Source organism: Penicillium soppii (assembly GCF_028829465.1).
Source record: "Penicillium soppii strain IBT 18220 chromosome Unknown utg000001l, whole genome shotgun sequence".
NCBI classification, from domain to species: Eukaryota; Fungi; Ascomycota; class Eurotiomycetes; order Eurotiales; family Aspergillaceae; genus Penicillium; species Penicillium soppii.
The window spans coordinates 2,076,147-2,091,472 of NW_026643231.1; the positions used below are offsets into that span (position 1 = coordinate 2,076,147).

The 15,326-nt window shown below is 48.8% G+C and overlaps 10 protein-coding genes across 10 annotated transcripts; 6 read left to right on the forward strand and 4 right to left on the reverse strand.

Annotated features, from left to right (window-relative positions):
• Positions 1-1,912: 1,912 nt before the first annotated feature.
• On the forward strand, positions 1,913-2,428 carry N7529_000786 (uncharacterized protein; the record flags this gene model as incomplete). The annotated part of the gene is made up of 2 exons (XM_057236317.1): positions 1,913-2,035; positions 2,084-2,428. 2 exons carry the CDS (start codon positions 1,913-1,915, stop codon positions 2,426-2,428), a joined length of 468 nt encoding a protein of 155 aa, XP_057103120.1.
• Positions 2,429-2,667: 239 nt separating this feature from the next.
• On the reverse strand, positions 2,668-3,321 carry N7529_000787 (uncharacterized protein; the record flags this gene model as incomplete). Its single annotated transcript, XM_057236318.1, has 4 exons — positions 2,668-2,771; positions 2,817-2,886; positions 2,936-3,127; positions 3,175-3,321. The coding sequence occupies 4 exons, from the start codon at positions 3,319-3,321 to the stop codon at positions 2,668-2,670; spliced, it is 513 nt and encodes a 170-aa protein (XP_057103121.1).
• Positions 3,322-3,436: 115 nt separating this feature from the next.
• N7529_000788 (RNA-binding protein) lies at positions 3,437-4,920 on the forward strand (the record flags this gene model as incomplete). Its single annotated transcript, XM_057236319.1, has 2 exons — positions 3,437-3,470; positions 3,524-4,920. The coding sequence occupies 2 exons, from the start codon at positions 3,437-3,439 to the stop codon at positions 4,918-4,920; spliced, it is 1,431 nt and encodes a 476-aa protein (XP_057103122.1).
• Positions 4,921-5,481: 561 nt separating this feature from the next.
• N7529_000789 (uncharacterized protein) lies at positions 5,482-5,894 on the reverse strand (the record flags this gene model as incomplete). Its single annotated transcript, XM_057236320.1, has 2 exons — positions 5,482-5,828; positions 5,870-5,894. The coding sequence occupies 2 exons, from the start codon at positions 5,892-5,894 to the stop codon at positions 5,482-5,484; spliced, it is 372 nt and encodes a 123-aa protein (XP_057103123.1).
• A 305-nt stretch (positions 5,895-6,199) lies between these two features.
• Positions 6,200-6,905, reverse strand: N7529_000790 (guided entry of tail-anchored proteins factor 1; the record flags this gene model as incomplete). The annotated part of the gene is made up of 3 exons (XM_057236321.1): positions 6,200-6,525; positions 6,573-6,759; positions 6,819-6,905. The coding sequence occupies 3 exons, from the start codon at positions 6,903-6,905 to the stop codon at positions 6,200-6,202; spliced, it is 600 nt and encodes a 199-aa protein (XP_057103124.1).
• Positions 6,906-7,173: 268 nt separating this feature from the next.
• On the forward strand, positions 7,174-8,160 carry N7529_000791 (uncharacterized protein; the record flags this gene model as incomplete). The annotated part of the gene is made up of 1 exon (XM_057236322.1): positions 7,174-8,160. One exon carries the CDS (start codon positions 7,174-7,176, stop codon positions 8,158-8,160), a length of 987 nt encoding a protein of 328 aa, XP_057103125.1.
• A 353-nt stretch (positions 8,161-8,513) lies between these two features.
• Positions 8,514-8,924, reverse strand: N7529_000792 (4F5 domain protein; the record flags this gene model as incomplete). The annotated part of the gene is made up of 3 exons (XM_057236323.1): positions 8,514-8,671; positions 8,727-8,811; positions 8,862-8,924. The coding sequence occupies 3 exons, from the start codon at positions 8,922-8,924 to the stop codon at positions 8,514-8,516; spliced, it is 306 nt and encodes a 101-aa protein (XP_057103126.1).
• Positions 8,925-10,491: 1,567 nt separating this feature from the next.
• N7529_000793 (uncharacterized protein) lies at positions 10,492-11,369 on the forward strand (the record flags this gene model as incomplete). Its single annotated transcript, XM_057236324.1, has 2 exons — positions 10,492-10,681; positions 10,753-11,369. The coding sequence occupies 2 exons, from the start codon at positions 10,492-10,494 to the stop codon at positions 11,367-11,369; spliced, it is 807 nt and encodes a 268-aa protein (XP_057103127.1).
• A 421-nt stretch (positions 11,370-11,790) lies between these two features.
• On the forward strand, positions 11,791-12,960 carry N7529_000794 (uncharacterized protein; the record flags this gene model as incomplete). Its single annotated transcript, XM_057236325.1, has 2 exons — positions 11,791-11,819; positions 11,868-12,960. 2 exons carry the CDS (start codon positions 11,791-11,793, stop codon positions 12,958-12,960), a joined length of 1,122 nt encoding a protein of 373 aa, XP_057103128.1.
• Positions 12,961-13,474: 514 nt separating this feature from the next.
• Positions 13,475-15,036, forward strand: N7529_000795 (uncharacterized protein; the record flags this gene model as incomplete). The annotated part of the gene is made up of 4 exons (XM_057236326.1): positions 13,475-13,595; positions 13,712-14,022; positions 14,070-14,357; positions 14,413-15,036. 4 exons carry the CDS (start codon positions 13,475-13,477, stop codon positions 15,034-15,036), a joined length of 1,344 nt encoding a protein of 447 aa, XP_057103129.1.
• Positions 15,037-15,326: the final 290 nt, after the last annotated feature.

Below are 15,326 nucleotides of genomic sequence, written 5' to 3' on the forward strand. Positions count from 1 at the left end.
GATCGATCCACGATGGAGAATTATTTCAATATCACCATCTAAATAACCATTTAAATACTGGATTTGTCGCGCAAATAAGCTCGATAATGAAATTTCTGCTCCTGCTGTCTAATAGCTTGCAACTTGTGTTCGAAAGTGTGTTGCAATAGTGTTTTAGTTCTCAATTTCTCCAGTCTGCTGTGCCCTATATTGTCCTCTTTTTATTGTCAGCTCTTTTCAACCAGTTTTTTCTGAACATCTTCAATTAAAGGTTAAAATAACGCCTATGGCTAGAAGATTTACCACCTAATGTTTTCCGTGAGATCATTGAAGCTCTAGCTAATGTTGCATAGTTCGAACATCTTGTCGTGGCGATTGTGACATTTCACAAGTCCAACAACCAGTTTTCGTACGGTTGCCCAGCAGACTCACACGGGCCATCAACATGATGAATATTTATGTCAAAATTTTACCGACTACATTTATAGGAAATCACCATGAACCTGTGCAAGTTGGCTGAGTGGCAGGTTAGAGATATAGACACACGTGATCTGCTGACATAATTGGCGCTACTGCGGTGGAATAAAAGTCTTCGATCCGCTTTCTCTTTTCCTTTTTTTCTTCACTTCAAAACATATACACGGTCCCCAACACACTCTTGTCGATGGAAAATCCTCACTCTATCTACATATTTTAGCTTTGGGACCCAGACCGAAGAATGCTCGTTCTAATCCCGCCCCCTGACTTTCAACCAGAGGGGAACGGGTTCGCTTTTGAGCCAACATACCTTTTCAATCTTGTGATTTGTGTATAACAGTCATTTTGTCAAGTCAATGTCTACAGGGGCTAGTCATGGCTGCCACTGAACCCTTAATGTTGAGGTTCAGCCCTGCAAGACGACTTCTTGTTCATATTCTCCAAAAAGGATTGATCATTCATTCACTAACCAACAGCTTATCTAGACGTATAATCTGGCAACTTCGAAGTCTTGTTTGTCATACCTATGATGTTCGAGGTCAAAAAGTTGCCCATACTGAGTTCTTACAGTTGGACAAGTCCTTCTGAAGACTCCCACGTGTTACGTCCGCTCCCTTCATGGGGCTGTGCGTGTCAAAGTAGGGAGATACATTCCTTGTAAACAAATACAAATTTTTGAAACTTGATTCGTTCGGAGGCTGAAGAGGCTTGCTGTAGACAGGCGCCGCCTCGTGATATCGGACAAAACACCGCGCAATGCTCCGTGTTGGAATGTTGGCAGGGTTGATCTACATCTCCCAGCGGTCCCCAACCCTGCGCTCTATCCCTACCTACAATGTATGGCTGCTGTTCCTGCAATAAGGGAAATTTATTAATTGTAATCTGACCAGTCCAAAACCTCAAGGGTGGTTTGTCAAGTCAGCCATTCGTTATAACCAGGGAAAGAGTTGCATTCGATGCAGTTTAGAACGTGGAATGTGTTGATTTATCAAGGCCCCACGCAGCGCAGAGTGATTGACTTGCCTCTCTGGACTACTATGCATCCCTTGATTGCTACAGTGATGATGATTTGCTGCCATCTATGTTCAAGCTTGGAGGCAACTGCGCCCATACTTGAGATGTTACAAGTTGGAGGGTTTTCTCTGCCTCCAACCACCGAGAATAGCAAATAAAAATACCATTAAAGATTATCTCGATTGATTCAAAATACCATGTGAAGACGCGATATCATCGGCCATTCTCCCTAGCCTCCCTTTGGCTTCCATTCCCACTGTGACATGAACGAAGGGGTTGATATAAATCCCACATAACTGCCCGCAGGGCCCTGCGCTCTGTTTACTATTGTTTTTACAGCCACTCACTCATTTTCGGATTCCCTCACCACATCCACTCGTTAAGACACACTCTTTGAACATATATTCCTTCTCTTGATCTATATCTTCACAACATACACACAATGGCTCGTCTCAGTCTCTCTTTCCTTTCCGTCCTGCTCGTTCTGGCAGCGCTGGCCCTCTCTATGCCCGTCAAGCGTGAAGCCCCTGGGCTCAGCCTCGACAGTGCTCTTGGCCCACTACAGGTAAGCCAAAGCCTTGGGGTTATCTTCCAAAATTTACTAACAAGACAGGGTGCTACCAAGCTTCTCCCTGGTCTTGGCGGCGACGACAAGAACAAATTGTCCCCCGAGGAGCAGAAGAAGAAGGATCAGGAGAAGAAGAAGAAAGAGCAGGAGGAGAAAGAGCAGCAGAAGAAGGATGACGACGCGGCAATTGCCAAGGCTAATAAGAAGATTGCTGAGGCCAATGGGGAAATCAAGCCTACTCCCACTGCCTCCTACAAGAACAGGCTGTCTTCCGGTAATTTTGCTACCCCCACTGCTACTGCCACCCACAAGCCCAAGTCCAAGCCCAACGAGTTGAGCAAAATCCCTCTCGTTGGTGGTCTTCTCAGCGGAGCTGGAGCCGGCCTCTAAGCAGTTGGCCCAGCTGGTAATTTGGAAGATGTATTCTTACTTTATTTGGAAACCCGCACATGATGTTTCATTTTGGCCGTGTACTTTCAACTTTTTTATGTGATTTCATGACATTGCTCAATAGATGACCAAGTCGACAGGTCTCGCAAAAAATTGAAATCCATTGACGCGCACCCTATGCTAGAAAACTCGTTGATGCAAATGAGATTCCTCTGTAGTGGACTTGGCCTGTCAGTTGTTCAGGTCTTGCCTTGGGTTGCCTGTTGCTGGCCTTCGTGTAGTCCGGTATAGTAGCCAGCATAGTACCACGACATCATGAGGTTCTTCAGAGCTTCATCTTTGACTGAATACAATTAGTAAACGTACAAATCATGGACGTGGTACATACTGTTGGCCATAACTGGGTGGGGCATAGCACCTGTTGAAACCTCGGTGGAAGTCGCCACGGGCTGAGAGACCTGCTCAATTTTAGTCAATATCCCAAAGAGAGTATTAACTGTAATGTACCTTAGGAGCAGACTCCGAAGTTGATTCCTCGATGACCATGGCGACATCCTCGCTCTCAGGGTTGGCATCCTTCTCTGCGACACTCTCGGCTTCTTCTTCGACATTCTTAGTCTCGGCAGCAGTACCATTCTCCTCTGCCGACTTCAAGACATCTTCGATATTCTCACCCTTGGCGTGAATACTATGATAGAGCTGCCATTGAGTTAGATATAGATCACGTGAACCGGGGCTTGACTGACTTGATATTCCTCAACAGCATCATCCCAAGACTGTACAAGGGCAGAATCGTCCCAAATTTCCTCGTGTGTCAAAGACACATTCTTGTTTTTCCCCATGTCCGTAGACCATTTGGGTTGATAAGCAGGGTCGTAGTAGATTGAAGACATATTGGGCAATCGGTGGTCCGCGCTCACCGCCTTCCAAGCAAATCAGAGAAGAAAAAAAAGTTTCCGGATAATCGAGCAGCGTTCAGTATTCATTTCTACACAACGGAACGTCAAAATGGCCCCTAATACGAGAACTTCAAAGCGCAAGGGTATGCGAAACCTCAATTGCTTTTTGAATTTCATTTGACTAACGCTATTACAGCTGCGCCTGTTGCCGCCGACTCGCCCGCCAAAAAAACCAAACAGGCCGAGGCCAAGGCTGAAGCCCCCAAGGAGGCTGCTCCTAAGTCTATCCTGAAGAAGAAGGAGACTGCCGCCAAGCCAAAGGCAGAGAAGATCGAGAAGAAGACCGCCGAGCCTACTCGTCAAGCCAAGCCCCGCAAGCGCGCTGCCGATTTCCTTACTGATGAGGAGACCGAAGAGACTGCTGCGCCCGTGAAGACCGACAAGAAGACTGAGAAGAAGCCTGCTGAGAAGCCCGCCAACAAGAAGTCCAAGAAGGAGGAGGCTGCTGCCGCTCCCACTCCCAAGAAGGCCGCCCCCAAGAAGGCTGCCGTCAAAAAGACTGAGAAGAAGCCCGAGCCCGTCGTTGAGTCCGAAGATGAGGAAGATGTCCCCACAGCCATTGTTGAAAGCGAGTCCGAGGCCGAGGATGACCAAACCGCCGATCTCATCAAGGGCTTTGAGAGTAGTGACGATGAAGAGTCCGGCGAGGGTTACAAAGAGGGCGAGCCCATCCCCCAGGTCCCCGACACCAAGAAGGCTGAGCGCAAGCTTGCCAAGCAGCTCGCAAAGGAGCTGAAGAAGAACGGCCCCCCGAGGAGCCTGGCACTGTCTACATTGGGTGAGTTTCAAATTTCGAATCATTCGTCTATTTTCAAATCTAACCTTATCAGACGCATTCCCCACGGTTTCTACGAGCACCAGATGAAAGCCTACTTCTCTCAATTTGGTGAAATTACCCGTCTTCGTATCTCTCGCAACCGTCTCACCGGTCGCTCCAAGCACTACGCCTTCATCGAATTCTCTTCCACCACAGTCGCCAAGATCGTCGCCGAGACAATGGACAACTACCTTATGTACGGCCACATTGTCAAGTGCAAGTTTGTTCCCAAGGAACAGCTCCACCCCGAGGTTTGGAAGGGTGCCAACCGCCGCTTCAAGGTCACTCCCTGGAACCGCATTGAGAAGAAGCGTCTCGAGAAGGGCAAGACCCGCGAGCAATGGTCCAAGAGCATTGAGTCCGAGCAGAAGAAGAGATTGTCCAAGGCCAAGAAGCTCAAGGCTCTGGGCTACGAGATCGACCTTCCCCAGCTGAAGAGCGTCGAGGACGTCCCCGTCCAGGAGGCTCCCAAGGCTGTTGAGGGTGAGACTACCGAGGCCATCGAGCCCGCTACCGAGGAGCCCAAGGCTGTCGAGGCCCCTAAGGCTGTTGAAGCCCCTGCTTCTACCGATGATACCCCCAAGAAGACCAAGAAGGGAAAGAAGACAGAGGAGACTCCTAAGGAGGCTGTTGCAGAGTCACCGGCTGTCAAGTCGCCTGCTGCTAAAAAGGGAAAGGCCACCAAGAAGGCCACCAAGACCAAGGCCAAGGCGTAAATGGGATCATGTAAAAATCGTTTGTAATTTCATTCATATAGCCATTTTTGTCAAATGCATTCTTTTTTTGGTTCAACTTTTATATAAAGATTAGAGTAAATGACTGAGAGAGTAGGTAGGCAAAACAGCAGACTGAGTACTACGTTGTAATATCAATATCAATCAGTTGCATTTGTTGATGGATTTGAACATTGAAAATCCCCACAATGCCCTCTCGAGTATCAAAAGCTCTAGTCTGGATTGTTATGTGGGCGAAGTTGCGGTTGGTTCGACTCACGCGGAGCGGTTTGGAGAAGAGGATGGCTCGAAATTGTGAGGTCTGGGGAGAATTGGGAGATACAAGAAGGAAAATCAACAAGTAAAGAGAATTCCAAAGTCCAATTCAGGTACAGAGTACTCCGTATGGAGTACAGAGAAGAGAGATAAGACTCGGCGAAAGAGGACGCTAGGGCTCTTTGGGTTTCGGCGCCTCAGGAAGAAACGAAACTAGTTCTCATTGGGGTCGAAAGGAACGGGTTACATAATGCAGGGCTAACGAATTGGTCCCAAAAAGGTTAGACATCACATGACCGCTACGCATCCACTCAAAAAATAAAAACCCCAACTGCAGCCTCTTCCTTCTTCCAACTCCTCGTTCAAAGAATCGCATTCAAAGCTCACACACAGAAGGCATTGTCTTCTAATCTCGCTTTGGGAGAAAGTCCCCGGACACCCTGCGCTTTGGGCAACCAAAGTACCAAGCCAGGCACTGCGGAAACGCGCCGCCATAGAAGCAATTCGATAGCGGCTCATTGCCCATTCCCTACCCGTCCTCCTGCACCACCCAACACCGTCTCTGACGATGGAAACAATGGGGTGACTGCGTTGGTCGGGGGAGGGGGAGAACTTCGGTCCTCGTATCGGGTTGCCTTTCGTCAAGTTCGATAGTCATGCGATTGCTCGCGCTCACCCGCGAGTAACTCAATGGGGCTCATTCTTGAGGCGAGGAGTTCAAATATTTTCGAGTCTGTAGCTTATGGCAAAGCGGCACGAGTTCTGCTCGTTGCAGATACCCTTTCGAAGGGGTCGGACTCTTTGTCTAAAGGCTGTTCGCGTGATGATATACCAATCATAGAGTCAAGCACAGAGTCCCAAAGGGGCGTTGACGATAAACGATTTAAAATTATCTGATGAACTTCAAGCCTGTTTTATATATCTCAATGCAATTGAATTTTATATTTCATGACTATATCGTAGCACTCACTTCATATAATACAAAATCTGCATAAGTTGTGCTCGTCTACTGTGCCTTCTCGCCTTCGCTGACGGGTACCTTTTCCTTCTGGCCTATAACCTGCACCAGCAAAGCGCCCACGATCTCCGCAGCGAGCGCAATCGCCGCCGCACAGACGTTGCTCCAAACCTGGATGCTGACGGAGCCCAGCGGTGCGCGAGGGAACGACACAATCCATTCCACGTAGTAAGGGAACCAGCCAGCTGGGAGCGGGAACACGGGTGTCTTCGAGTACCAGAACTGGAGGAAGACTTTCAGGCCGTTTGTGCTGAGCCAGCGAGCGATCTTGACGGTCCAGTCGAAGGAGGATTTGTGCGATGTGAGGGCTTTGTCTGGGGGGTGTTAGTTGTTTGACATGACCTCCTGTGGTTCAACGTACTCAACGCCTCATATTCCTCCATGGTCTTGTCGTGGCGTCTCCGCAATTTCGCCCATTTCGCAAACTCATCCTGCGAGCTCGTGTTGTTCATTTCGCGCTTTTGTTCGAGGACCGCGCGCTTCAGCTCCTGCTGCTTGCGGGCTGTTCGGGAGGTCGGTGTAGGCAGTCGAAGGTAAAGTAGCCATAACTGATGTAGGTGTCAGCTCGGTTCAGGGTAGACCTTTGCGCACAATTATAGATACATACCAAACTGTCAACAGTGCTTGCACCGATCGTATTAACGAGGTAGATTGCGACGTGCACAAAGAACACCGTGAGGATGAGGGACAACATCGTGGCGGGTGTCGAGGTCAGTAGGATGCGATGGCACAGGCTGAGCCTGTATGAAAGCGGCCGGTCAGACTTGTCGAATGGGGAAAGTAGGGAGCGATTTGGTCGAAGTTGTTGAAGGTTGGATGACGTCCCTTGTGGAAGGAAATAATGCGGACTTGGCCTTTCCGCCTTCACACCATCTACGTCTGCGGCTATATTTTATTTACAACAACAATTTTAAATTGACAAATAACAATGAGGCATTGATTTACACCTGATTATCCTTCAAATGTCCAGTCCAGAGCATGCATTTCAAGAACTCGCCAATATCTTCGCATCTAGAGACAACAAAGTCCTTGAAATCGAGATCATCCCACCAAGTCTAGGCGCCGCATTCCTCCAAGATGGATGCGCTATTGGCACAACCAAGAAAACATTAATTCAGGCCTATACGGTGGCCCGACAACTCTTCTTCGACCGTCTACAGCCTATGACCGAAGATGACCTCAAAGCCATCCACCAGTCCGATACGGTCATCACAGAGATAATGCTTCTCTTCGACTGCGAGCATCTCACTGCTTGTAACTGGCGCAAGCGCAGACTCTGCACAGCCATGGCTAGTTCCGTCGCAGCTACCACGCTGTTACTGTTCCAAACTGAGCTCACGCTCATGTCGAGCTATCAGTGCTCGCCGCTGCATCGCCACACCAAATCGCCCACTTTGTGGCATCATCGGCTGTGGGTGCTGGGCCATTTACTGCGGATGCAGACTTGGAGCACACCGGAGCTGTTGAGTCTTCAGCGCTCAGAATTGGATGTTGTTCTTCGCGCTGGAGAATTGCACCCCAAGAACTACTACGCCTTTAGCTACATGCGACAGTTGGGTGTAGTGTTGACTGATGCGGCTGAGGATGAGGACTGGAATACTGAATCCGCACGCTCCGTTGTTGACCGGGTTATCGATTGGTGCCTGGCCAATCCGCGCGATATATCGGGTTGGAGCTTCGCTGTTCATGTGTTGGAGGATATACCAAGCGAAGATATCCAAGTGCAGGCACTTGGGAAAGTTACTCGGTTTGCGCTTAGTGTTGGATGGGAAGGGGAGAGCCTGTGGACGTTTGTCGCGCAAGCGGCGAGCCAATTCGGCCTTGAAGACACGGTGAATGCGATAATGATTCCCCTTGGGAGGAATGTTTCCGCCCAAGGTTCGCAGAAGCGATGGCACACCTGGCTGGGTTTGGCGAGAGCATATTGGGCTCAAAATGGGAATGGCTGAGACTAATGTGGCTATGAATATACACAGCACCGATTTACGATTACAACCAAAATAGCACCTCCGTGTTATTTCTCAAATATCGTTGTCGCGTTTGATTAAAAACGGTATACACGCTTCAGCTAATATGATAAACGCCAATGAGTGTCAAAACGACTCGCTAGATCCATGTTGTAGGCCATGAGTTTTTTTGTCCAGGTATCCAGTCCAATATACCGTCCTTTGTTGTTCTTGCAAAGTTCGGACGATTGTATTGTGAGAAAGGGCGTGGCATTGAATGGGATCGGCTTATTTGTTCCCTGCTTTGCGATTTCGGCTGCCTGTTCCTCGTCAGATGCCTGTTGCTCGCCGGCTGCTCATTGTGCCTCGGCGGCCCGTTTCTGCTCGGCGGCCCGTTTCTCCTCAGCTGCCCGTTTCTCCTCGGCTGCTCGTTTCTTATCTGCTGCTTTTTGTTCCTCGAGTGCTCGTTTCTCATCGGCTGCTCGTTTCGCCTCTGCTGCTCGTTTCTCATCGGCTGTATCGGAGCGGTCAGTAATCTTTGCTCGGTATTCCAGATTATGCCAACATACCTTTCCTCTGCTTCTCACGCATGGTAGCAGCAACATCTTCCTGGCCCTTTTTGAACTGGGTACCGGTCTGGGTGTTCTTCTTGGCCTGTGGAAAAGTTAGTCGCAAGGAAGCGAGTAAGGAATTTGAGGACGCACCGAATTGCCGGCCTTCTTTAGGGCCTTCGCCCGATCATTTTCACGCTGGTTACCGCGGGTCATATTGAAGAGAATTGGACGGGAAAGGTGAATGGAGCGAAAATGGCGCAAAGTTGTTAGGAGGAAAAAGTTGGAGGGGTCGAGGGGCGCCGGCAATAATCATAGAGCGGACCCGGGTCCAGAGTTAGAAGGCCCAATATTCTCGCCCCATAGACAATTTTGTACTCACTCCACAATCTGTAGTGATGGCTTAGGGTTCTATTTTCAAGCAAGCATTGACGCTCATTGTTATGAACTTTTATCGTCAGGTATTTTACACCGACAGTGACTACGCCCTTCCGGCGACTGTACCTCTGCCTGGCCCAATTCGCCGTCTTCATTGCGTACCTATACATATGTACCTATTCTTTTTGTTGAATCTACCATCTCATGGCTCTCCTATAGCCTTTCAAAGAATGAAGTCCTAGATAATTTTGACGCAGCCAATAAGAATGTGCAAAAAACTCTGCAATCGATTAACCCCAACTCTGGCAATTTATATCGGTGTACACATGACTAATGAATGACATAACAAAATAGTGCAACCTTAATAAGACCTACATTAGCGGGGGGATGTGAATTAGGACTCGGACGATAGATCAATGTATGACCGTAGTTTTTGTCATTTTATTGTTCGGAAGTTTGCTTACCTCTTTTGTTGTATAGATCACCAGTGAATGTGAAGAACAACAGTTTTGGACATGTGTGAAAAAGGTGGTCTCCTGTACCGACCTACATATGTAAACAACCAGGTAATGTATCTACAGTAGCTATTGAACACTAGAATGTATGCAACGAACCTACAATCTTGTCCTTAATATGAATGCAGGCATTGTTACCCAGTTGATAATCTGCTGAAGTCTAAGCGGCTACATTCTGCCACTGATTGGACAGGTTGTTTGCATGGCATCGGTTTCATCTCTTACTTTCCCCTGGCGCTTCTGAAAGAACACTGTCATTATCTTTCAAACTTTCTCAATCACTTTACATATATCATCTGGTATGGTTCGGTATCATCTGGTCCCAACAGTAGTCGAGCTGGAATCTATGTCTAAGGCATGCGGAGATGGGTACCTGAAAGTGACCAGTTGTAGCCGCCAGGGTCGTTTCACCACTACCCAGTTTTGGCGACTAATATCCAATCCTTTCGACAGATCAGAAACTAGTTGAGATTGGAATAGTTGAGGCGTTGAAGACCATACTCAGTTGGGCCTGATCTCTGCGCTTAGCTCTATCACTGCGACAATGAAACATTCATACTCCGTAGAGTTCTACCTTTTGGGGCTCTAAATAAAAACCCTTTGAGTTTCAAGTCTATTCATAGATCGTGCCCTGTTGCCATTGAGCTCTGTTGTTACATGTCAATAGCCTTTCTTCATTCTTTCTTCTCGTCAATCCCATTTACCAACTGTCATTTCCTTTGTATCTCTATTCTTACCCTCGAGTTGATCTCGTTCTTTTTTCATTGTTCAGAGGGACATCAAGCTTTCTGCTGGACAGTCGGCTTCTTTCCCATCTTTTAATCCCATCGTCGTCCCTCCATCTGCAAGCAGATATCCATACGTTGATATCAACCTTTTTTTTAAACATCATGATGGGTCGCTTGCGTAAGTCCCTGGCTGGTCCAGGATATGTGATCCTGAATGCGATTCGCGTTCTCAATATTATCACTTTTCTCGATCTCATCGCGGCTTGTGTGGTCATGCTCGTCAAAACCAACATGCTGAACAACTTCTTTTTCTTCGAGGCTGTGACCCATGCGGTGGTGGCTTTGATTAGCAGTAAGTATACAGATATCCTTTCCCCTGTGATCCTCTACTAACACATTTAAGTCTTTTTGATCATCTCCGAGCTCCCAATCCTACAAAACTACTTCGACCACCACTGGCCAATGCTCGGTCAAAATTCGGGGTTCTACTCTCTTGCTGGAATCATGATGATCCTGGGCATCTCGACACTTGGCAATCTGAACACAAACGCAATGACCCAGGAGAAAATCGGCATGGCGTTCTGGCGTATCATCACTTCGGCTGGAGTCCTGGCAATGATTGTCAGCGTTCTGAATGTCCTCGCAGTAAGTCAATCCCAATTCAATTCCCTTTGGTTCCATATACTAACTTCCTCCAGAGCTATATCTTCAGTGACCCCGAAACAGGCTTCAGTGCTCGCCAAGTCCGGGTCGACGGCGCTGTCGCTCCGCAAAAAGCAATGAGCCGAACAAGCAGCCATCGCACCCTCCACCTGAATACGACGCGTGAGGAAGTTCTTCCCACTTATACCCCAAACCCCATCAAGCGCGCTACTAGGCGCCTGACCGGTCGATTCCCACTCAAGATCTCAAAGCCTATAAGCCCGCCTTTTGTTGCGGAGAATGATGCTGCTTCTTCGAAGTATTCCCGCGATTCGGCTGAGATTCGTCCTCCTGACTTGGCGCACCACCCTGCCTTGTACACTGGTCAGTATGTTTGAGCTAGACTCCATAGGAAACGGCTGAGAGAAACTCGCGATATTGAATTTGCGTTCTTGCGATGGCGCTTTTGGCGCTGTTAAATCTTCTTTTTTTGAGTGTTTTATGCAATGGATTAGTGCTTTTGATCTTTTCAGAATTGAGCTTCGTAAACGTCGGTGCGTAGTTATGTGGTTAAGTCAACACTTCACAGTGCATAGCAATAGTAATTTAAGTCGATGAAAGATCTGGTTGTGATCAAAAACAAAACAAAGCGCGGAAAAGCGGACCCCGGCGCGAATTCAAAGGAGTAGTAGTTGACTAGATGACAACTTAAATAGCATTCGACAACTTGTCAACTCAACACTCAACACTCAACACCCAAAACTTCCAATACCCAATTCATCCCGATGAGGTAGAATATCCCTCCTCATAGCTGCAAATATGGCTACATTTTCGGTCTCTTGGGGAACGTAAGTTTTGAATCTCCCGCATGCTCGTTCAACCCTAACCGTGAATAGTGTCAAATCCCTCCTCATATTCTTTGGTCCGGTCATCCTTCCACGTCTGATAACTGCATACCGAAGCCTGCGCGTATCCATCGCAAGTCGTCCACCACCACAACCTCTCCCTGCTGCCCCCGGGCGCGCATTGAACATCCTCTTTGGCGGCATTGTCTTCTTCCTCCTCCTCAGTCTTCCTTTCAACCCACACGCCCCCGAGCCAAACATCTTCTCTCTGACTCGATCCCGTCTCAATACACCTACCGATGTCATCTTTAACCGCCTTGCTCGGTTCCGACCTGATAACCTCCTCACCGACTCCGACACTCTCCTCCAATCCAGGTTGACCTCCCTTGGCGCCCGCAAGGTCTATCTGACCTTTGGCCCAGATGCTCTGGTCTCATGTCAGTTCTGCTCCTTCGACAACCTCACCACATACCTCATGTACTACCTCCCCTTCCACGTGTTGTTTCCGCACCTCGCACACCTGATGCTCCTAGGCATCGCAACCTCAGCCCCCATCGCTGGCCGCGAAGCTTCCCGCTGGCGCACAAAGTTCACAATGGCTGGTTTGGCTCTCGCCGCTATCGATATCTACATTGTGGCCACGTATGACGCCATCCAAGGTGCTCCGCTCTCCGTCCGCGCAGGCCAGAAACCGCCCACCAGCCTCTACAACCAAATTACGCTTCTGCGACCGCTGGCGATCGTGATCTGCGATGTGATTTGTTCTACCGTGATCTGGTTGTCGGCGACCAACCGGTTCTTCTTCAAACCGCCTTCCACGGTGGAGCAGATTGACGGGGCAGTTTCGATGGCTGTGCAGGCCTTGACGGGTGCCAATACTAAGCTTCATGCTAGTAGTGTCACGCGGAATGCGGTGGTCAGGGACAAGACACTCAAGAGTCGTGATGACTTGTATTGGCAGACTATGGTGGCTTCGGAGAACCCCACTCACACTGGGGAAGGAGAGATCCTCAACAACATTTGGGAACAAGAAGAGGTTGCTAGGGCTGTATCACAAGCTATGGCTGGACAAGGAGGAATTGATTTAGCTCAATTGGGAGTTAAGGCTAATGATTTTGTACGAGGAGTGACGGAGGATATGTAAATATAGCATAGTCCACATTGAATATCACTGCGGAGTACAACACGTATAGCACACACAAATGCCAAGATGCCGAATTCCCCCGGAAATGGTATTCTGTTGATTGCCACTCACACATCCAAAGTAAAAAGTAAACCCTAGTCAGCCAAGATGTAAATTACGTAGCTTCCTGCGAATTTCATGCAGCTCATTATATCCAATCAACGACATCAATATCGTCACATTTCTTTGACAAATTGACGAGGCGGTGAAGTGTAGAGTGATCGTCGTGTAGAATTGAAACAGATGAAACCAATTTCACCTTTCCCCTCCTCTCTTCTAATTGCATCTTTTTTTTCTCTTGTTCTTCTTATTCACATAGAGGGATTTGATTGACAATTAAACTTGACACTTGGTCGAACGAAGTCCAGACCGAAGTAAATAAGGTGGATGAGGCAGGTCCACACCTAGCGGCACATTAATTATTTCTCGACTCTCGACCCTTCTTCTTCGAATTTCCCCCCAACTTTCTCACACAATGGCAGACACCATGCCGGTCCAGCCATTAGAGCGCAAGGAGCGCAATGCATACGTTTCGTCTGGAGCGCGACCGGCCAAGGAGACCACGTTCCGTGAATGGGTGGTCACCAACCAAATCGGTACGAGAGACACCATTGCATAACATCGATGATAATCAGTCACTCTGAATAGACTCACGATGATTATTCTCGCATTCGGAAACCTTTTTCAAAAGGCTAACATGCAATTCCCGCAGGAATCTCCTTGACTACCCTGGCTATGTTGCTGGCTCTTCATAACCTCTACCCCTCCCTCCGCCCATATACCCAACCCTTCTTCCAATTGTCCTACTATGACGAAGCCTCGAATTCCTACGTACAAGGATGGGACGATGTCTACTTCGTTCTCAGTGCCACCATCGCTCTCACCGGTATCCGCGCCATTGCGATTGAATGGGTGATGCAGCCAATCGCTCGGGCTTCAGGGCTGAAGCGCAAGAATGCCGTTCGTATTGCTGAGCAGGGTTGGATGGCGATGTACTATGGCTTCATTTGGGTGGTTGGACTGGTGAGTTTGCCCGAGGTCTTGGGGGGATAATAGCTGATACCGTGCAGTACCTCTGGAAGACTTCCTACTACTGGGGTGATTTCGCCGCCATGTGGTCGCAGTGGCCCGCTCGCCCTTTGTCCGGATTGATGAAGTGGTATCTTCTCGTTGAGTTGGCGTTCCTGATGCAGCAGATCTTCGTGATCCACGTGGAAGAGAGACGGAAGGATCACGTCCAGATGCTGTCCCACCACATTATCACCAGTGCTCTGCTTGGTTCGGCCTATATCTACGCCATGTACAATGTTTCTAACGTTGTGCTGTGTCTTATGGACATTGTGGACGTTTTGTTGCCAGTATGTGTACCCTGAACCCCGATTCCTGAGTTCGCAGCAACTAACCCTTGGGCAGAGTGCCAAAATACTCAAGTACCTCAAGTACGAGACCGCCTGCAACATTGGCTTCGGCCTCTTCATGAGTACCTGGCTCCTTACCCGCCACATGATCTACCCCGTCGTGTGCTGGTCGGTATATCACCAGCTGCCCCTCAACCTCAACTATGGCTGCTACAGCGGCTCTACCAGCGAATTCATCTCAGCCGAGCCCCCGAATTCCTTCGCATACATGCTCGGCCCATACTTCAGTCTGGACAACCCCATCTGCTTCAACCCCACGCTCAAGTGGATCTTCCTGGGCTTACTGTTGGTTATCGAGAGTCTATCCATTGTGTGGTTCAGCATGATTGTCCGCGTTGCCTACGGCGTGATCTGTGGCGGTAATGCCGAAGACTCCCGCAGTGACGAGGAGGACGAGGTCGAAGTCCCAAGCTACTCTGCATCACACGCCCCGTTGCACCTGGCCGCAAAGGACGGGGTCACTGTTGAACTGGTTGAGGGCGAAGAAGCCCCCGGTCTGGACCGCCGGCGGTCCAACGGCACTGCTTCGGTTCGTGCACGGGGCCGCGGACGCGTTCCCTTCGACCAGAGTGATCGCAAAGCCCTCCTTGGCCGCATTGGGTGTGAAAAGCCCACGTAAATTGCGTCTGCTTATTTTCTTTTTCTCTTGATCAAAATTTGACGAATCTCATTTCGACTTACTCTGCCTGTCTACCCTCGTTTTATCGCGGTTAGAGCCATGCGGGTGTTCGAATTACGATGAACTGCGATTTCCAAAGTTTGTTTCCGGCATATCGTTTTCCAGTCTGCTTGCCGGGTCTTATATCCACCTCGTTTTTGCTTAATTCCTTTTTATTCTCATTCTCATTGTCGCCGCTTGCCGGCCGGGGCCGGGAGGGCTGTGCTCTGCTTTTTGTTGCCGTGATCTTT